Source organism: Microcaecilia unicolor, chromosome 12 (genome assembly GCF_901765095.1).
Source record: "Microcaecilia unicolor chromosome 12, aMicUni1.1, whole genome shotgun sequence".
In the NCBI taxonomy this organism is placed as follows: domain Eukaryota; kingdom Metazoa; phylum Chordata; class Amphibia; order Gymnophiona; family Siphonopidae; genus Microcaecilia; species Microcaecilia unicolor.
The window spans coordinates 68,987,787-69,010,355 of NC_044042.1; the positions used below are offsets into that span (position 1 = coordinate 68,987,787).

Genomic DNA, 22,569 nt, shown 5'->3' on the forward strand with positions numbered 1-22,569 from the left:
TGGTGCCACCTCAGTAAAGCCAAAACACAATCTCTCCACTGCAAAACACTATACACAAACTTGTGCAAAAACCCACTCATAACCTTACCAAACCATAACAGCACTAATTCCAAGGACAGGACGAACTACAACCTTATGCGTGGAAAGGCAGCACTATAATTACACCGGGCTCTAAAACACCAGTACACAACCTAATAAAAAACAAAACAAAAAGGGCTGCAAATACTACACACTAGCAGAATACTGTACCTTGATCACACATGAAAAACACATGGCAACAGATATGACATAAGGAACTAGAAATAAAAAAATATGAAGGCAAAATACTGAACTAGAAAGTTACCTCAAGAAGTCAGACTCAGCATGCAGCAATACTAGAAAAATTGAAACCTGCATGAAAAATATCACAGATACACATTTCCAAAAGCTGACATATTCCAATTAATAAATTCTGAATAAAATACTTTTTTCTACCTTTGTTGTCTGATCATAATTTTTCTATTCGCTTTGGTCCCAACTTCTGTTTTATGCAGTGTCTTCTTTCCATTTGATATTTTTTCTCTCACCATCCTCCTGTGTCCTTATGCGTCCTGTCTACCATCTGTAGCCCTGTCCCTATCCTTCCTCAAGTTTCGGCATCTGTCCTGAAAGTGTTCCGATCCAGCCCTTAAATTGAGCATTTCTCCTCACTCTCCTCCCCTCCATCCATGTGCATGTATTTCCTGTCTTCCCTCCCCTCCATCCATATCCAGCATTTCTCCTCTCTTCCTTTTCCCTCCATCCGTGTGCATCTCCTTCCTTTGTCTTTCCTTCCCTTCATCCTTGTCCATCATTTCTTCTCTCTTCCCTGCCCTCCACTCCATCCATCCATGTTCAGCTTTTCTTCTCTCTTCCCTTCCCTCCATCCATGTGCATCTCCTTCCTGACTTCCCTCCCCTCCATCTATCCATGTCCAGCAACTCCTCATTCTCTCCTGGCCTCTCCTCCATCCAACCATATCCAGTAAATTTCCTCTCTCCCCTGCCCCCTCCAATCATCCATCCATGTTCAGCAGTTCTTCTCTCCCCTCTGCCCTGCCCAGCAATCTCTTCTCTCTCCCCAATGCCCTCTTGTCCAGCGATCTCTTCTCTCTCCCCAATGCCCTCTTGTCCAGCGATCTCTTCTCTCTCCCCCTGCCCTCTTGTCCAGCAATCTCTTCTCTCTCCCCCTGCCCTCTTGTCCAGCAATCTCTTCTCTCTCCCCCCTGCCCTCTTGTCCAGCAATCTCTTCTCTCTCCCCCTGCCCTCTTGTCCAGCAATCTCTTCTCTCTCCCCCTGCCCTCTTGTCCAGCAATCTCTTCTCTCTCCCCCCTGCCCTCTTGTCCAGCAATCTCTTCTCTCTCCCCCTGCCCTCTTGTCCAGCAATCTCTTCTCTCTCCCCCTGCCCTCTTGTCCAGCAATCTCTTCTCTCTCCCCCTGCCCTCTTGTCCAGCAATCTCTTCTCTCTCCCCCCTGCCCTGCCCTCTTGTCCAGCAATCTCTTCTCTCTCTCCCCCTGCCCTCTTGTCCAGCAATCTCTTCTCTCTCCCCCCTGCCCTGCCCTCTTGTCCAGCAATCTCTTCTTTCTCCCCCCTGCCCTGCCCTCTTGTCCAGCAATCTCTTCTTTCTCCCCCCTCTGAGATCCAAGGCCTGCCCCCCCCCCTCCGAGATCCAAGGCCTCCCCCCTCCCTCCCTCCAAGATCCAAGGCCCTTCTACTACTGCTTATCATTTCTATAGCGCTACTAAACTCCCTCCCTCCCTCCCAGATCCAAGGCCCCCCTCTCCTTCCGTCCATCCGACTGAATTCCAAGGCCCCCCTCCGTCCCTCCCTCCGAATTGCAAAAGCGATCTTGTTCTTACTTCGTTGGGGGTTGGCGAGAGCAGCATGCAGAAGAGAACGCAGGGAAAAGCGTGCAGGCTCCCGCTTCAGCCTTCCCTCGTTGTCTGTGGTCCCGCCCTCAAAGGCGGGACCAGAGCTGAGAGACAGACAACGAGGGAAGGCTGAAGCGGGAGCCTGCACGCTTTTTACTGCGTCTGCGTGCTGCTCTCGCCGTAACCCCCGACGAAGTAAGAACTGAACAAGATCGCTTTTGCAAATCAATTCGGAGGGACCTAGGAGTCGGACGGAGGGGCGACCACCCACGGACTCGGCGCCGGGCCCCCCTGGAGGCCCGGGCCCGGGGACTTTTGTCCCCCCTGTCCCCCCCTCTCGGCGGCCCTGGGGTTACCTTCAAAAACTAATCAAAAATGTATTATGTCAGTCCAATAAAAAAAGTTACCATCTTATTTTCGTTTCTATGTTTTGTTTTGTTTTTATTTATTACCTTTAAAAGTGGACTAACACAGCTACCACATCACTTTACTCGGGGAAATGGAAAGAAAGAATAAGAGCTATGACAGTCCATGTGGGCTCAGCATCAGGGTCACCAGGCCAGGGACAGATGGGATCAGACCCAAAGGATGTGTGTTATCATTTTAACAGCATGATCTGCCTCTACCAGGACGAATGCAAATTTAGGAACCTGTACTCTCTCTGTGGAGCTGGTCCTACCACAACCAAGTGCACCAAAAAGGCTGGGTATAACCTGTGCAGCAGTCTAAGTAGCAGCCCCATTCTGGTCCAACTTCACCACATGGCCCATGACTACCAAAATCTTACAAAACCAGGGACAGACAAACACTGCATGAGAGCTTTAAATTCAGTTTCAAGATCCCTTATAAGAGCGCAACCCATCCCACTTTGGCACTGAATGCACCATCTGCTGAGCAGCTCAAGGAGGTTGTATGGGACAAACTTTAGGCCAGACTGGGACTGAGCAAGATAGCTGGCCCATTCAAACTTGGTAGGGTCACCTCTGGCGGTGAGTCCCAAGAAGGAACCGTGGAAATTGTTTCAGCTGATTCACAGTTTATCTTACTCAGCATGGGAATCGGTTAACGATTACTTGCCAACTGAGTGGTGAGGGGTGCTCATGGCAAGGCAGTCATTCTAGTGACTACAGGTGCACCACGATAGCTTTCACTTTCTGGGCTTCAAGTACTGCACAGACAAGTGCATGCCAATGGGATAGACAATCTTGCGTACGTACTTTCAAACTTTCAGCACCTTTGTTCACTGGGTGACAGCCCAAATTTTGGGTAATAATAATATAGTACAATACCAGGACAACTTTCTATTTGTGGGCCTGACTGGAATGGAAGCGTGCGCAGATCTACTAAGGGTGTTTCAAGGGGTGGCAAATGACTTTGGCTCAGGACAAAACAGAGGCCCTGAGCATGATGCTACCTTTCTTGGGCATAGAGGTTGACTCTGTGGAAATGGAGTTGCTCTTGCCCAGGCCCAAGGCAGAGGTAGAAAAAGAACTAGTTGGGGGCCAAGGAATCTGCAAGTTGACCCTGAAGCAGATGCAGTCTCTAATAGGACATCTGAGTGATCCCCATGGGCATGGTAAGAGCACGGCAGGCACCAGATGCTGCCGTCATTTGAAACGAACCACACATGCCTTCAGAGAAGACCTGAATATATGGGGGACCTTCCTAATGTAGCTCAATGGCGTATCACTGTGGCAAGTGGCTCCAATTTCCGGCATGGACTTTGACATTTACTCTGATGCTTCAGAGGGGATTGGTCTTGGTGGCTACTGCTAGGGCTCCTGGTGTGCTGCCCAATGGCCAAACAACTGGAAAGAGGCAGGAGTGACCAGGAACATAACCTTCCTGAAATTAATCCCGTTAGTGGTGGCACTCATAATTTGGGGGGCAGAAGTTGACAAAATTAAAAAGTAGTGTTTTGTGTGACAATGGGGGGGGGGGGGGGAGAAGTAATCAATAAGCAGACTCCAAAATGCAGCCTTAAGGTAGTCTTGCTCAGGGAACTTGTATTGCACAGCATGACTCTAAACTGGATATCATGAACACAACATGCGTCCGAAATGAATACCAGCATCGCTAACAAACTCTTGCTTCAAGTGGTCTCTTTTCAGGGAACTGGCCCTACAAGTAGAATATGAAGGAACACCAGTGCTGGAGGGCCTTTGGTGATTTGGGATAACGCAATGTGGGAATTGTTGAGCAAACAGAGAGTTTACAAGTGTGGCTTCAATGTTGTATGTGGGTTTCTAAGTGAACAGAGTGGGAATCATAGGGCAGTGACAGAAAGCATCCTGTTGACAGTCTTATTTTTTGCAAAGATATTAGGGTGGAGGAACCTAGGTAGAAGCTTCATCAATAAATGTATTCAAAGGAAGGGTGAGACAGGAGAAGCAAAAGAGTGTCTCAACTGTGGCATGCCATGTCATGAGTTTGTCACCCTGAGTAAGAGATAGCCTTTTTCAGGCTGGCCTATACAGTCCCACAACATCTTACAGACACACCACCTTCTTCCTCACAATCCCACAGCGTCAAAGAAATATTCTCTTCCACACAACCCACAGCATCTCACAGAAATTCTCCCTTCCACACAACTGCATCTCACAATCACATCCCTTTCCTCAGAATCCCATAGCATCAAATAAATATTCCCTTTCTCACCAGCCCACAGCATCTTACAGAAATACTCTCTTCCACACCACCCACAGCATCATCTCACAGACACATCTTCTCCCACACTACCCACAGTGTCTCACAGAAATATTCTCTTTCTCACAACCCACAGCAGCATCTCACAGATACACACCCTTCCTCACTACCTCACAGCATCAAAATAGTCCCTTCTACAAAATCCACAGTAGCATCTCACAGACACATCTTCTCCCACACAACTCACAGAAATATTCCTTTTCTCACAATCTCACAGTATGTACAGAAATGCTCCCTTTCACACTATCTAACAGAAATACTCCCTTCCACACAATCCACAGCAGCATCTCACAGACACATCTTCTCCCACACAACCCACAATGCCTCTGAGAAATATTCTTTTTCTCACAACCCACAGCAACATCTCACAGACACATCTCCTTCTTCACAATCCCACCAAGTCTCACAGAAATTTTCCTTTCCACACATCTCACAGATACATCCCTTTCTTCACAATCCTACAGGGACTCACAGAAATAGTCCCTTCAAGAGAGTCATTACATCTGTTTTGGAGATATCCCTAGTTTCATCCCACCCCTTGCCAGAGAGTGAGCAAACCCACACAATATCTCAACACTGAATCCTCCATCTGACTCTGTCACTGTGCCTCCTGAATAGCTCCAAAGTGACTACTGGTGCCCAGACCAGACACCCCTCTCTGCCCCCTCCATACACTGCTCCATCATTTACTGGTCACAAACTGGTGAGTAGGTGGTGAGAAGAGGGGGAACTGAAAGACATGTATGGGGAGAGCGAACAGTCTCCATCTTCCAAACTGTGTTAAAATGCCTCCTTCCAATGGCTGGCATTAAAATTCTGTAAACAGAACAGCTGTTTTTAGGGCTGACACCACAGGGGAGGGACAGCTGACTGTCCTCCCTCCACCCTCCATGCTATGTAAAGTTCAGCACCACATTGGGGGAGGAGGACAGAGAGAGAGAGGCAGGCTGGGATGTCCACTCATCTGTGAGATATTTTCCTCTAATCCACCATAACTGGTGGGGAAAGGCAAGACAGGGGCTGGGATCAGCTAGGAAAGACAGAGAAGGAGGGGGAAACAGACAAACAAACAGACAGACAGACAGAGCTCACCAGGAGTGGCTGCGGGATCTTGTCTGTGGGATCCATGCCACCCAGGGCAGTGCAGAGCCAGGCTCTGGGAGCAGGCTGGAGCCTGCCCTGCCCAAACAGCTCCCCTTAGAGAAAGGCTCCGATTACAGAAATACTGCAACCTGTTAAAATATATTTAGCCACCTCTGAGAAGAGAGAGAATATAACTCCCCTCCCAGAGCGAAAAAGAGGCCTGGTATTCATGGCCAGACACCCTACACCAAGCTTACGCTGTGCTGGCATGCCCACACTCTGCAGAGGCAGGGAGAGAGTACAGAGTTCATGGAATCTATTTCTACCCACACTGGGGCCCCTAAAGCCCCATGGAATGAATGTTAGGGTGCAGAATGGATGAATAAATGCTCCTGTGTTTGTTATACGAAAGCCCAAAGGACCCCCTGCCTTACCACCACAAACTAACAGACTTTTACTAGAGCTCTTTCCGGTAACTGAGGTCTGTATGGAAACATGCATTCTAATGCACCAGGAACAGCACAGACTGCCCTAGGATCTGGGAGCTGAGCGTGGGACCTGGCAGTAGATAAGGATATTTTTTTCTCTCCCTGTCCCCTACACCCGAATATGTACCAGTACAGACCTCTTGCCCCTACAAAGGGGAAGCAAAGTGCCCTATCTAGACTCTCTGTTAAAGCAGTGCTGAGCCCTGACCCAGGAGCAAGCAAGATAGGGTTAATATATATGTGAGAAGAAATCTAATGCCCCTAGTGGGGGCCAAGAATTAGAAACACTTCAGTTTAAGCACAATTTCAGAAACCCCTTTTGATTCCATTTTCCATAACTAAAGAACTTCTCTCCTGTGACTCCCATGCTATAACTCATGAAGGAAGAGAGGGAATGGAGGGAGCAGGGAAAGGGTAGCAGGCTGGGGTGGAAGGAGGAGGACAAACAAGAGAGGAGGGTAACAGACTGGGACTAGGGAGGGGGTAAAGACAGGGAAGGGTAGTAGGCTGGAACTAGGGAGGGGGTAGAGAGAGAGAGAAGGGTGGTAGACTGGGACTGTGGGGATAAAGAGAGAAGGAAGGGTAGCAGACTGGGACTAGAGAAGGGGAAGGATAGAAGGCTAGGAATGAGGGAAGGAGTGAGCAGGCAGAAAAAAAGTTTTTGGGATGGGAAGGTAATTAGAATTCAAATCTCATAGCCTCCATCTGTTACTGAAATTAGTTATTTCTGCAATGTCCACCAGAGGGCAGAATGCGCCCAGAAGTGACAGCTCAGCTAGGTGACTCAAGGTAAAGAGAAACAGCTTAAGCCAGTCCTGGGGTCTCTTATGTATTTCCTTCTTACCACTGACCACTGACTCTGTGTGACCTTGGACAAGTGTCATGATCTCCCTGTGGCTCCAAACATGAAAACTAATTTCAGCTATGTTTTCTCCTCCTTCCTCCTCTAGAATCATGAAAGGCTTTCCACCTCAGGGAAGGCTGCACATCTGCTCCTGGGAATCACTGGGCTGATATTCAGCCCGTGTAGTCAGTGTTTTTTGATAGCACTGACCACCACAGGCAGAATTAGGCTCATTTATTCAGTGCTGGGCCTAATCCGGGTACTGGTACTGGATATGCGTGTCTCTGGCAGTGCCTGGATGTTATGCTGGTACAGATAATATTCAGTGCTGCATCTATCTACACAGCTAATCAGGCATAGTTAGGATTGAATAACCCAAGCAACTTCCAGGTCCACCCCGACTCTGCCCCTAGACCTCCCCAGCGGTACCACCATGATTAAACCTGAAAGAGTCTCTCCTGCCCAGTTAAATCGCTTTTAATAGTGGCCTATATGCTTTATTACAAAAGCTGTACAGAACAGTTCCAGGAAGGAGCCTACTTGCCCAGTTCTGGTTTTGAACTTACATTCTAAAGCAGTGTGGGCTTTTTGGTCAAATGATTCTACCTGCAGGTCCTACAACACAACATGATGGGGATGTTAGAAATCAAGGACTGCTAACTCCACTTTGGTACTTTTTTTTTTCTTTTTAAATAATATGACAGTTACCAGTGGCATTTCTAGCCTGTTCGCCACCTGGGGCGGGTCACCGCTGAGCCCTTCCCTGGCATGTCACACACACCCACACACCAAAGTGCATCACCAGACCTTTCCTCCCAGCAAGGGAGTGTGCAGAGCAGGCGTGCAGTTGTCGGCTCTGCCGGTCCCCTGTCCCAAAACAGGAAGTAACGTTAGAGGAGGCAGGCGACCAACAGAACCGACAGCCATGCGCCTGCTCTGCACACCCCCTTGCTGCATGTATCTGGGGCGGACCGCCTCTACCGCCCCACCCTTGGTACGCCACTTCAATTATTATAGATCCCCCCATCTGTACACTCCATTTCCAACCTTCCTCCAAACTCCACCCCTGCCCCCAACTCACACATACACTCTGTTCCCATCCCTCCTATGCCACTCCCCTTCCTCCCTTACCCTCTGTCCTTGGCCCCATCCCTCACCCCACACAGTCATTCCATTCCTAGCCCGCCTGTCTCCCTCCCTTTTTCCCTATCCCCAGACTCATTGCTCACTACACACAAATACTCCATTTCCAGCCCTCCCCTCCCACTCCCTATTGCCAATCATCTGCTCATTAATTATTAAACATTCTAATCCTGGCGCCAGACCTTGCTAAACTGAGAGTAACCATGGCAACCAGACTGCTGCTCCGCAGCCCCGCTTCAGCATCAACATGCAAGATGCACACTACTCTGCTCCTCCTCCTCAGCCCCCTGTTCTCCATCTCCCTTTTACCAGCCCCCTTCTCCTATTTCTTCTGATCCCTCTGGGCTTCATTCCCCCCCCCTCCCCTCATTTTTCCAGCTTTCTTCTCCCACTCCTGCTCCCTAGCTCTCCTACTTCCCCCTCCTGCTCTTCCACTTCTTCTCACTCAGGCTTCTTGGCCTCTCCCTTTTCTATGCCAGACTTCTTCTCCCATCTTTCCTCTCTCTCCATAGCAACCCCCCCCCCCCCCCCCGCCCAAGACTTATCAGTCATTTAGCCTTCTGCAGACCCTTAACCCCAGCCCCTAAGACTTATACAGAAAGACCTGGAATTATATCAGTGACCTAGTAAGCAATGGGCCGAGAGCCAGGGAAGTCAAGTTCAAATACCACTTCTGCCACTAACACTCTTTGGGGGGTAATTTCTAAACTTTTTCCATGTGTAAAAGGTCTTTTACAACAGTACTCCAAGTATTATGTGCATACTTTTACGTGACATACATGTAGGCACATTGTGGGGTTGAATTTGGGCAGATCACTGCAGAGCTGCATAATATGGTGATACTTTATATGTTAATACTAGCCGTTGAGCCCGTAAAAACGGGCTGGTATTGGGGTTTTCCTCCCCCCCCCCCCCACGCGAGGTCGCCACCGCTCCTCCCCCCCCCCCGCGAGGTTGCCACCGCTCCCCCCCCCTCGGAGACGCCGCCGCCACCCCTCCACCCGGCCCGGGCCCTCTTTTCGCTTCTGAACTTACACATCCATTTGCCGAACACAGCAAGGCACATCAGCTGTGCTGCCGTGGGCCCTTCCTTCTCTGCCTGTGGCCCCGCCCTCCTGTGACGTAACATCAGCGAGGGCAGGACACAGGCAGAGAAGGAAGGGGCAGCTCAGCTGATATGTGTTGCTGCGTTCGGCGAATGGATGTGTAAGTTCAGAAGGGAAGAGAGGGCCCGGGCCGGGTGGAGGGGTGGCGGTGGCGACTCTGAGTGGGGGGGGGGAGTGGTAGCAACCGCAGCGGCGCAGTTTCCCTCTCTGTCCCGCCCCCCCCCCCCCCCCCCGTCATCATGTATTGACGCGGGGGTGGGACAGAGAGGGAAGTCTCTACTGCGCATTTGCGAGTGAGTCGGTCACTCGCCGTTTATATGTTTGATTAATGCCTGCTCCCAAGCAAGCATAATTGTCTAGGGCTTCAGTCTGTGATTTCTGCCAGTTTACCCATAGCATTTTGTAAAGATAAGCAGGCACTTAGATGTCTTGATAAAGAAGGTTAAAATAGGCACGAGCACACCTTCAAGCCTAGATAACCTGTTATAAAGTTGCACTCCTTTTATCTCCCATGACATCAGGGCCCACTTAGAATGTAAGCTCTTGAAAGATGGGACCTACTGTATGTGGACACTTAATCACCACTGCACAGTGCTACATACATCCAGCAAGCGCTATCTAGGACATTTATATAAATACACAGAATATATATTCAATACTGTAACTGAAATGAAATACAGTTGACCAGGTGAGAGGACATGAGACTCTCTCCCCTTCTCCTTAACATGAGTTTCTACTTTCACTTCCCTTTAATTAAAGTTACGGTTCAAAAAATCCAGTTCTCAAAGGCAAAGACACACCTGGGGTTCAGAATCGACAAGGTGGATAGTCAGGAGAAGAATCTGCACAATCTGGAGAGATGGGATGGGCAACTTTGGTATTTATATGTAGTCATCTACTATGTTAAACCAAGTTAATTTGCAAATTTTGGTGACCTTTAAAAAAAACCCTCTTTTACTCATCTGCTTCTGATACGGGGCATAAGGAACTGTCTCACACACACACAGTATGTTTCCTGTGTCCCTCGGGCCGCAGCATATCAGCCTGTATCCCTTTAGCATATCTCACCTGTCTCACAAAGCTGTTGGACGTGGTGTCAGAGCTGGTGCTGCCATCTGAGCGCTTGAACCGGCTCTTCCGCTTGGCATACTTTCCCTAGAAATAAAAAATGGAAAAGGGTCAGGCCTTGATGGAACAGGAGCCAGAGCTGGGAACAGAACCCAGATCTCAGTGCTATGTAGAAAAGATTGAAAGTGATAGGAAAACAGAAGGCAGGAGGTCTGGCACAGAAGAGGAAAAAGGAGGAAAGGAGCCAACAGAAATGGTTGCTATAAATATTCCCTGCTCAGAACAGACAGGACCCAAAATCCCAGTTCAGTAAAGGATTCAAACAGTGAGGATTTAACCCAGGTCTTCTCCCTTCTTCTGTCCAGCATTCAGTAGGGAAAGATCTGTGTCAGCTTTCTTACCCTCTCTCATCTCTACAATGTTGGATTCAGATTAATTTAATACTTGTCCAACCAAAACTTTGCTTGTTGCTACTCCCTAAAAACATCTCATAAAATAAAATCCTCCCCCTATGTCCACAGCAAGGACCCCAATCTCACAGACAGGCCTGCCCCACCCAGTTTTTGACAGCATTCTGCCTAAGCCAAATGATATTCTGCAGAGCTCCCAGTAGATCCAATTTTTGGGGAGAGACTGAGTCAATCCTGATTATCTGACATCCCCTTGCAATGCATTCTGGGACTTGTAGTGCAAGGAGGAATACCATTTCTTGTTAAGGGATTTTAGGGGCGGCCTGTGGGGGAAGCAAAGGGATGTGGAGACTTACTGCAGAGACTCATTTGCATAGTCAGTAGGGCTTGAAAAGCAGAGTCAAAAAGCAGAACCACATTAAAAAAAAAAAAAAACCTTCTCACACATTGATAGGGCTGAAGCTCTCACTAGCTCTTTTACTTTGTTTTTATAAAATTATTTGACTAAGACCTCTAGAAGCGCCAGCAAACTCCCTACAGGACATCCCTACTGTACTCCTGCTCTACAATAGATGAAACACTGAAGTCCCAACATGAATTGGGATATAAGTGCAAAAACCAGGAGTGGATAAAGTTCTTCCCCTCCCCCCGCAAAAAAAAACCTGGTCTTTCTTTTTTCATTCTAGCCCCCTTCTCTTTTTGCAGGCTGTTTTTCAAAATTCCTAGATATAGAGCCCCCCACCCCACCCTCATGTCTGGTATCTCCAGGTCTGCCCTCTTTAAAAATCATCACAGCTTGGAAAAGACAAAATACTGTTACAGGAGATATTCCTCAAGCCCCCCACCCCACCCCCCTCACCTCATCTTAAGCGCTAACAGAACTAGCCCCATGCCATTCCTCATCCCCTCCATGCACAAGCTATAACTAAGAACACCCCCTTATTCAAAGCTGTGACATAGAATACGCCATCTGACTATTCCCCAGCTTCTTCCCAATCAGTAACAGGGAACAAGCCACAGTTCCTATATGCCATATGAACGAGGTCAATTACTACTCTCTGTTCTCCTTATATCCCCCCCAATGCTCCATGTGAGCTTTTGCCCTTTCCCCCATCCACTGTAATGATAGCTCAGTGCCTTTTTTTGAGTCCTTCACCTCAGACACACCTGCACTTTCCAGCAAATTTCAGCAATGTCCCAGTGTATTGGTAGCTGTCATAACGGAGACTGTACTCCACAGAAGGCCTCCAATGGCCAACAGTGAAGTGTCACTGGATTTCATAAGCACATAAGCACCGCCATACTGGGAAAAGACCAAGGGTCCATCAAGCCCAGCATCCTGTCTCTGACAGCGGCCAATCCAGGCTTCAAGAACCTGGCAAACCCCCCCCCCCCCCAAAAAAAAAAAAATATATATATATATATATATTTTTTTTTTTTTTTTTTTTTTAAATAATGTTCAATGGACATTTCCTTCAGGAATCTGTCCAAACCCCCCTTAAACTCAGTAAGGCCAGCTGCTGTCACTACATTCTCCGGTAACGAGTTCCAGAGTCCAACTATACGCTGAGTAAAGAAAAACTTTCTCCTATTTGTTTTAAATCTACCATATTCTAACTTCATCTTGTGTCCCCTGGTTCTATTGTTGTTTGAAAGTGTAAACAAATGCTTCACATCTGTCCGCTCTACTCCGCTCATTATCTTGTAGACTTCTATCATATCACCCCTCAGCCACCTTTCATACAACCTCTCTGATATTCCTTAAGAAAACTTTAGGAAGAGGCAAATCCAAAGCACTTAAAGAAAGATATAAACAGGATGGAGTTGGTCCAGAGGGCGGCCACGAAATTAGTAAACAGTCTTGAATGCAAAAATTATAGGGAGAGGCTTATAAACCTCAACATGTATACGCTGGGAGAGAGGAGACATGATAGAAACGTTTAAATATCTCAAGGGCATTTATGTACAGGAAGAGAGCCTTTTTCAAATGAAGGAGAGCTCTGGAATGAGGGGGCATATGACAAAGTTAAGAGGGAATAGGCTTAGGGAGTAACCTAAGGAAGTATTATTTCACAGAAAGGGTGGTGGAGGTGTGGAATGACCTCCCGGTAGAGGTGGTGGAGTCTAGGACTGTTCCAGAATTTAAAATGGCATGGGATAAGCATGTGGGATCGCTTAAGAACAGGTAGAATTGGGGGTTACAGAGGATGGGCAGACTGGATGGGTCATTTGGCCTTTATCTGCCATCGTGTTTCTATGTTTCTATCTTAATGGAGCTTTGAGATGGGATGAGATAGGATGTGAAGGGATATGGTGGGAAGAGGTTAAATTAGATGGGATAGAATGGGATGACATGCAATGCAAGGCAATCATACTGGATGGGGTGGGATTTACGAGCGTAATTATCAGTGTGGGCTACCGTTAACAGGGGTTATTTTACCACAGGTCCCATTGTATGCAATGAGACCTGTGCAAAAATAAGCCATCTTAATGGTAACCCATGTTGATAATTTCCCCCAATTTGGACGATATAGGTTGAAATGTAATGTGATGGGGATGGAATAGGATGAAATTTAAAACAATGATTCTAGATGGGATACAGAATGGAACATGATTGAGCTGGACAGGAGGGAATGTGATCTGGGGTGAGATATAGGATTGCAATATAATAGTCACAGCCTCCCTAAATAACTGTTAATTAGTTTTCTGTACTGCACCTTTATGTATATATGGAAAGGCAGGTAATCATGTTTTCATTCATAAATATTGGCACTGTTTCCATCTGAGCTGCAGTTTTTTGCTGTGTCTTTTAAGTTAGCTGATACAATGGCTGGCTAGGACTTTCTTTAGATCTTAGGGGGAGTTGATTTCATTTGTTTGTTTACACTGTATGTGTAATTTTTGATTTTAGACTGTATTTAGTAGATTATTCTTATATTTTGAACAGTCTGCAAAAGACTGAGAAAACAGTTTATTTATTTTAATAAAATAAATAAAAGTTAATAACGTAATAAGCCTACATGCAGGAGCCTTGAGAAGCAGCAGCAAGACCTGGGGAGGACCCCTAGGGTCTGACCCTCTCTGAGCTCAGCCTCCATTCTGTCTCATGATTACTGGTGATTTATGAGTTCTTCAGGGTAGGAGAAAACTAATTTAATCCCAGCTCATTCACAGTATGGGCAAGCACCTCCCCCAGGGGGCTACAGATTGAATTAGAGGCAGGCAGAAGTCTGTTGTCATGGAGCGATGCTACAGCCTTGTTGCATTTCTACTTAGTTACATTTCGCGGTCTGTAAGACTGTGTATCTAAGCAAGCAAGAAAAGACATATACTGTGTCCACAAACACACACACACACACACACCCCTCATGCACCAAACACAAGCTAACACCAGAGAGTGGAAAATGTGATATGCACACACATGCACATATAAATTAACATCTGCACCATCCACAAGCTAACAACAGAAAGTGGGAGGAGTCACACACACACCCCTCCTATACCATTCACAAGCTAATACCACAGAGTGGAAGGAGTCACACACACACACACCCCTCCTGCACCATCCATCCACAAGCTAACACCAGAGAGTGGGAGGACTCACACACACACACCTCCTGCACCATCCACAAGCTAACACCAGAGAATGGGAGCAGTCACACACACACCCCTCCTGCACTATCCACAAGCTAACACCAGAGAGCAGGAGAAGTAACACACTCCTGCACCATCCACAAGCTAACACCAGAGAGTGGGAGGACTCACACACACACACCTCCTGCACCATCCACAATCTAACACCAGAGAGCAGGAGAAGTAACACACTCCTGCACCATCCACAAGCTAACACCAGAGAATGGGAGGAGTCACACACACACACCCCTCCTGCACCATCCACAAGCTAACACCAGAGAGTGGGAGAAGTCACACACACACACCCCTCCTGCACCATCCACAAGCTAACACCAGAGAGTGGGAGAAGTCACACACACACACCCCTCCTGCACCATCCAAAAGCTAACACCAGAGAGCAGGAGAAGTAACACACTCCTGCACCATCCACAAGCTAACACCAGAGAGCAGGAGAAGTAACACACTCCTGCATCATCCACAAGCTAACACCAGAGAGCAGGAGCAGTGATACACACACAGACAAATACTACTCCTGCACCACCAGAAACTACACACACACACACCTCTTTCACTATCTACAAGCTTACACAAGAAAGTGGGAAAAGTGACACACAACCCCTACTTCCTCATCCTCTCTGAGTGGGAAACAGGGAAAATCATAAACACACCCCTCTTGAACTACAAGTAGCAGATGGAGTGATGCACAAATATTCTTCTCCTTCACCATCCTAAAGCTAATCCAAGAGAGAAGAGAAAATGATATACACATATATCAACCTCCTGATCCAGAGAGCTGGGAGAATGATGTACATACACCCACTTCCCATACCATCCACAAGCTAACAGCCAACCTCCTAAAGCAAACTAACATCAGGCATCAGGGAGAGTGATATATGCACACATCTACCTCCTTCACCATCCACAAGCTACGTAAGAGCATCAGGGAAAGTGATACACACTCAGTCAGCTCTTGCACTAAAAAATCATCAGAGAGCAGATGAAGGATACAAACCAGCCCTGCTCCTGTGTCATCCAAAAGCTAACATTGAGCACACTGCAATGGCCACCAAACACAGATGCCTAAAATTACCCAATACATCTGTTAAGGGTTCTAGAGACTGCAGGAAAAAAAAATCTCTGCGTATTCCCCAAGCAATCTGAAACATCTTTCTAGTGGCATGAGGAAAATGTGCTGCAGCCAGAATATCTGAAGCTATACAGCTCGGCTCTGACCTCATTAAGTGCATATAGTACAAGAGAAAGAAGCACCGACGACGTCTCCATCAGAAACAGCAGAGGCCCAGAGGATTTTGGCTGTGTACACGAATTGCACATCTTCTAGGGCCATGAACACTGTCAGACACCAGAATCCAGCATATACTCGGGGCCAGTTTAACCATTACGCAAACCAGATAGTTGCCTAGGGTGGCGGCTTCTGGGGTGAGGGGAAGGGGAAAGAGCAGCTACAGTCAGCCACAGAAACTCGAAGGACCATAAGCATGGTCTTTTACCTACAACGAAGACTGAACAGTGGTTAGGGTGGTGGACTTTGGTCCTGGGGAACAGAGGAACTGAGTTTGATTCCCACTTCAGGCACAGGCAGCTCCTTGTGACTCTGGGCAAGTCACTTAACCCTCCACTGCCCCATGTAAGCCGCATTGAGCCTGCCATGAGTGGGAAAGCGCAGGGTACAAATGTAACAAAAATAAAATAGATACTATTGGAGATTCTACATGGAATGTTGCTACTATTGGAGATTCTACATGGAATGTTGCTATTCCACTAGCAACATTCCATGTAGAAGGCTGCGCAGGCTTCTGTTTCTGTGAGTCTGACGTCCTGCACGTATGTGCAGGACGTCAGACTCACAGAAGCAGAAGCCTGCGCGGCCACATTGGTGATCTGCAAGGGCCGACTTCTAGTGGAATAGCAACATTCCATGTAGAATCTCAAATAGTAGCAACAGTGGAGGAGTGGCCTAGTGGTTAGGGTGGTGGACTTTGGTCCTGAGGAACTGAGTTCAATTCCCACTTCAGGCACAGGCAGCTCCTTGTGACTCTGGGCAAGTCACTTAACCCTCCATTGCCCCATGTAAGCCGCATTGAGCCTGCCATGAGTGGGAAAGCGCGGGGTACAAATGTAACAAAAATAAAATAGATACTATTGGAGATTCTACATGGAATGTTGCTACTATTGGAGATTCTACATGGAATGTTTATTCCACTAGCAACATTCCATGTAGAAGGCTGCGCAGGCTTCTGTTTCTGTGAGTCTGACGTCCTGCACGTACGTGCAGGACGTCAGACTCACAGAAGCAGAAGCCTGCGCGGCCACATTGGTGATCTGCAAGGGCCGATGTTGCTAGTGGAATAGCAACATTCAATGTAGAATCTCAAATAGTAGCAACAGTGGAGGAGTGACCTAGTGGTTAGGGTGGTGGACTTTGGTCCTGGGGAACAGAGGAACTGAGTTTGATTCCCACTTCAGGCACAGGCAGCTCCTTGTGACTCTGGGCAAGTCACTTAACCCTCCATTGCCCCATGTAAGCCGCATTGAGCCTGCCATGAGTGGGAAAGCACAGGGTACAAATGTAATAAAAAATAGATAGATTTAAATATAGATATCAATATTATTATTAGCATTTGTATAGCGCTACCAGAGGCACGCATATTGATAACTATGAAACCAAGCTTAATATGTAAAAGTATGGGGGTCAGTTTTATTTATTTTAAAAAATGTATAATCCGCGCAGTCTTACAATTTTAGGTGGTTAAAATATAACTTTTATGGATAAGTTATTCATATAAAGTCACACCTGCTATTTGGCCACCATTTGTCATAAGTACATAAGTATTGCCATACTGGGACGGAACAAAGGTCCATCAAGCCCAGCATCCTGTTTCCATCAGTGGCCAATCCAGGTCACAAATACCTGGCAAGGTCCCAAAAAAAAGTACAAAACATTTTTATGCTGCTTATCCCAGAAATATTTCCCCTTGTCCATTTAAGTGATATGGAAAGTGGCTGAAGCCCTGCCCCCCTGAAAACCTCTGTGGATGGATACACTTTGGCACAGTCATGCACCTCTTTGTGTGTGTAAATGCAGTAAAAAGTTGCAGTTAGGTACGTATTGTGGAGTGGAGGAGTGGCCTAGTGGTTAGCACACTGGTCTTGTAATCCAGAGGTGGCCGGTTCAAATCCCGCTGCTGTGCCTTGTGATCTTGGCAAATCTCTTAACCCTTCATTGCCTCAGGTACAAACTTAGATTGTGAGCCCTCCTGGGACAGAGAAATATCCAGTGTATCTGAATGTAATTCACCTTGAACTACCAAGGTGTGAGCAAAATCTAAATAAATATTGGCCCTAAGTGCTATCCTATAAGGATAGGGGGCCTGGCATGCTAACAGAATTAGCAAGTGCATTTTGTGCATGCTAAGCTTCAGTAAAAGGACCCCATAGTGCACACATGCAAGGGGGAGGGGCCCTCTTAGTTGGGCATATAACTTACAGAATAATGTAACTAATGGACATGTAAGGTGCACTGGTGCTGGTTTAATCTGGGTGTCTAGAGACTCTCACTCATGCAACATCAGGGCACCTGAAGGAGAGGCCCACTTATGCAAGCAATTGGGATGGGAAATCATTTTAAAAAGGACTCTTGGAGTCAGTACCCGCTGCCAGCCACATAAAGACCGTTTGGAATACTAGACTGATACTGTTTAATTATGAGTTTATAGAGGATTGTTTGGAAAGTGTGACTCTGGGGTGACCATGACTGCTGAGTTCAATTATCCCAATCTCAGAGAGGAGTTCCTGGAAACTAATTGTGAGGGGGCACAAGAGTGAAAATTTGCTTAGAGTACTGAATATCCTTGCTCCTGCCCCGGATGCGGTTCACTGTGGCACTTCCGTTTCTACAAAGAACCAACACTCCCTGCCCTGTGCCTAATAAAGTCAGGGCAGCCCTTCTCTTCCTGCAGCAAACCAACACTCTGTGCCCAGGTTCTCTGTACAGTGTGGCCCCTCTCTTCCTGCATAGAGCTCATATTCCCAGCCCCGACCGCGATTGAGGTCAGAGGGACCCCTCTTTTCCTGCACAGAGCCCAAATTCCTAGCCTGGGCAAAAAGCAGACACTTCCAGCCAGGGTCCTATGTACATTCAATGTTGCCTCTCTCTTCCTGCAGGGTCCACACTCCCAGCCCAGGCCATGAATGGGGTCAGTGTGGCTCTTCCTACAAAAAGCTGATATTACCAGCCCAGACCATGAATGAGGTCAGTGTCCCCCCGCAGAGAGCCCACATTTCCAGTCCAGATCCTGTGTACATTCGATGTGACCCCTTCTTTTTCTACAGAGAGATGACACTCCCAGCCTAGGCCTTCAATTAAGTCAGTATGGTCCCTCTCTTCCTACAAAGCGCCAACCCTCTTTGCTCCTGCCCTGTGTACAGAGTGGCCCCTCTGTTCTTGGATTTGGCTAGTAAATACCATGTAGGAATCCCGTGTGACAGGAAATAAACCTGAAATGGGGAGCATGGCAGAGGCGTGCAGACCAGTGATGGTAAGACTTACAGTGCTTTGGCTCTGTTCCCACTCTCATGCAAAATCCCCAGTATTTGCCTTCTGGCGAAAGTGAGAGAGATTGAGGGTATTGGAAAATTACCTCCCCCCCACCTCTGTTGCCTTCTTCAGCTCCTCCACTTTCAGAAGGATGTCACAGCTGTGTCGTTCTGTACACAAAGGGCGCTGATGCCTGTTACCCGCTCGCTCTCACTGGTTCCCATATCCTTATCAATGATATTTCCTATCGGGTTGGGAGTGTACATGGCGCTGGACATTTGCAAAGCCCCTTGTAGCTACCACTATGGGAAATTCTTCACATGCTCAGGATGCTGCCTCTTGCAAATTCTCACCTGCAGGTTGGGATACTCCAACACATCCATCTGAATGTCCTGGCTGGAGCTGGATGGTGCTCTGCTCATGCTTTCTTTCTGTACCATTGCCTGAAGCTCAGACTGCCTTCATACCTGGCTGTGTCTGCCGCTTGCAGCAGGGAAATCGTCTCCAAGCCTCTTTCAGCACCTCTCGCGGTCCCTGCAATTCCCCCCTCCCATTTCTCACTCGCAGAGGCAAGAGAGGAGCTGCAGGGCCCGCCCATCCCTGGCCTGCTCTCCAATCACAGAGGAGAGGGTGGGGGATCGCTGTCTCCTCCTTGGCTGTTGGCATATCAATCATGCCTGTTGCCCTCTTGGGAGCGGATGGGGTTGGGTGTGGCTGAGCTGGAGCTGGGCAGAGAGGCAGTGGGGAAAGGAAGAGAGAGAGTACCAGGGCTGGAATATGTCCTGCTCACATCTATGCTATTCGCCTTGCAGGGAGCAGTCTTTTTCCTCCCAGAGTAAGGAGCGGCATAGAAATGGCAAACTTCAGCTGGATAAAGCTAATCAGTACAGAAAAAAGGGCATGCATGCAATACGAATACCACATGCCTTCCAGCATGCATGTAAAATGAATACTAAGCACACATGCATGTACACATGCAATAGAACACACACACACACACACACACACAAGCAACAACCATACTACATGTCTTTGCATGTAAAATGAATACTTAGCATACGCATGTACACATGAAATAGAAGTAACACACACACCCAGGCAAGAGCCATACCACATGCCTTCAAGCATGCATGTAAAATTAATACTAAGCACACACATGTACACATGTAATAGAAGTAACAGGCACAGGCAAGAGCCATACCACATGCCTTCAAGCATACATGCAAAATTAATATTAAGCACGCATACATGCACACATGCAATAGAAGTAGCACACACACACAGAGGCAACAACCATACTACATGTCTTTGCATGTAAAATGAATACTTAGCACACATATGTACACATGAAATAGAAGTAACACACACACCCAGGCAAGAGCCATACCACATGCCTTCAAGCATGCATGTAAAATTAATACTAAGCACACGTATGTACACATGCAATAGAAGTAACACACACAAGCAACAACCATACTACATGTCTTTGCATGTAAAATGAATACTAAGCACATACATGTACACATGCAATAGAAGTAACACACACAGGCAAGAGCCATACCACATGCCTTCAAGCACACATTTATCATGAATAACAGACACTATGAAGCATTTATGCAACACACTTACATACGGCAGGCACACATGCAGCTGCCATGCCTTTCTGTTACTCTAAATGCCACCTAAAGCATCCTAGGCATTCTAATCCTTTTGTCTCAATTAAAAAATCAAGCTTATAAAACCCAGGAGGTTTTGGAGAGAGAGATTACAAAGACAGAAGTGGAGAAATATGTGCCAGTATGCTTGGAATCCATCTACTGTCAGAGAGGACAGCAGACAGCAAAAGAAACCTCCCCAGCTGCTCTTCCTCCTGGTGTGTGTTGTGTTTTTCTGATCATAATGATGTATTTATACTTTTAATGCTGTATTATTAAGGCTGTACACCACTGTGATCAGGGACACTTCATGTAGTATTGATGCATACCGATTTAAAGGACTCTTAACACCGGACTTATCCGCATGCTAAGCCCATTTCTAGCATGTCCTTGTTTCTCTTACATTTTTTTTCCCATTAGCGCGATAGCTGCAAAAATATTGACAGCCAGGTACGGCGTGCTAATGTGAATGCGCTAGCTGGATAATGGTTCCATGCCCATTCCCCACTTATGAAACTCTCCCTCCCCCCAAAAGTTTAAAAAACTAAATAGCATGTGATTAGGCACGTCGACATGCAAAGTACCACAAAAGATTTTAACCCATTTTGTAGTAAGCCTGTTTTTTCATGCATTAAGGGGTCCTTTTACTAAGCTGTGCAAAAAAGTGGCCAGCATTACTGTCAGTGGATGGGTTTCCCCGCATGCTGTGGCCACTTTTAGTATGGTGGTAAATGGCCACATTTGATTTTGTAATGGCCACGTGCTAATTTCCCCATTAGCACATGGCCATTACCACCAGGAGCCCTTACCACCTCCTAGTTAGGATGCGATATGGGCTCCCACGCTAGTCAGGTAGTGCACAGTAATGGGCACACGTTACCCAATTAGCGCAGGCAGGCCTACTCTTTGCCCCCAGGCACGCCTCCTGTGACAAAAAAATAATAATAATTTTTACCATGGGAGTAGCGCGAGCTGATGACCAAATTACCACAGGATGCCTTAGCTCGGTAAAAGGGCAGTACCGTGGAAAGCCTTAACGAGTCATAAGTACATAAGTACATAAGTAGTGCCATACTGGGAAAGACCAAAGGTCCATCTAGCCCAGCATCCTGTCACCGACAGTGGCCAATCCAGGTCAAGGGCACCTGGCACGCTCCCCAAACGTAAAAACATTCCAGACAAGTTATACCTAAAAATGCGGAATTTTTCCAAGTCCATTTAATAGCGGTCTATGGACTTGTCCTTTAGGAATCTATCTAACCCCTTTTTAAACTCCGTCAAGCTAACCGCCCGTACCACGTTCTCTGGCAACGAATTCCAGAGTCTAATTACACGTTGGGTGAAGAAAAATTTTCTCCGTTTCGTTTTAAATTTACCACATTGTAGCTTCAACTCATGCCCTCTAGTCCTAGTATTTTTGGATAGCGTGAACAGTCGCTTCACATCCACCCGATCCATTCCACTCATTATTTTATACACTTCTATCATATCTCCCTTCAGCCGTCTCTTCTCCAAGCTGAAAAGCCCTAGCCTTCTCAGCCTCTCTTCATAGGAAAGTCGTCCCATCCCCACTATCATTTTCGTCGCCCTTTGCTGTACCTTTTCCAATTCTACTATATCTTTTTTGAGATACGGAGACCAGTACTGAACACAATACTCCAGGTGCGGTCGCACCATGGAGCGATACAACGGCATTATAACATCCGCACACCTGGACTCCATACCCTTCCTAATAACACCCAACATTCTATTCGCTTTCCTAGCCACAGCAGCACACTGAGCAGAAGGTTTCAGCGTATCATCGACGACGACACCCAGATCCCTTTCTTGATCCGTAACTCCTAACGCGGAACCTTGCAAGACGTAGCTATAATTCGGGTTCCTCTTACCCACATGCATCACTTTGCACTTGTCAACATTGAACTTCATCTGCCACTTGCACGCCCATTCTCCCAGTCTCGCAAGGTCCTCCTGTAATCGTTCACA

The 22,569-nt window shown here is 47.1% G+C and overlaps 1 protein-coding gene across 6 annotated transcripts in view; it reads right to left on the reverse strand.

The window, feature by feature from the left end:
* Positions 1 to 19,368, reverse strand: part of CACNB1 (calcium voltage-gated channel auxiliary subunit beta 1) — an 87,251-nt gene extending 67,883 nt beyond the window's left edge. For 5 of the 6 annotated variants that reach the window (XR_003943976.1, XM_030220791.1, XM_030220789.1 and 2 more), the window contains exons 1-2: positions 19,282 to 19,368; positions 10,328 to 10,414 (exon numbers count right to left, since the gene is read on the reverse strand). Coding sequence is in view for 5 of the 6 variants with exons in the window: in XM_030220791.1 (XP_030076651.1) it covers positions 10,328 to 10,414; positions 19,282 to 19,368 (174 nt within the window). In the remaining variant the exon portion in view is untranslated. Of the gene's footprint in view, positions 1 to 5,687; positions 5,787 to 10,327; positions 10,415 to 19,281 lie in introns of those variants that run through there. The other variant, XM_030220790.1, reaches the window with a different exon arrangement.
* Between the last annotated feature and the right edge of the window lie 3,201 nt (positions 19,369 to 22,569).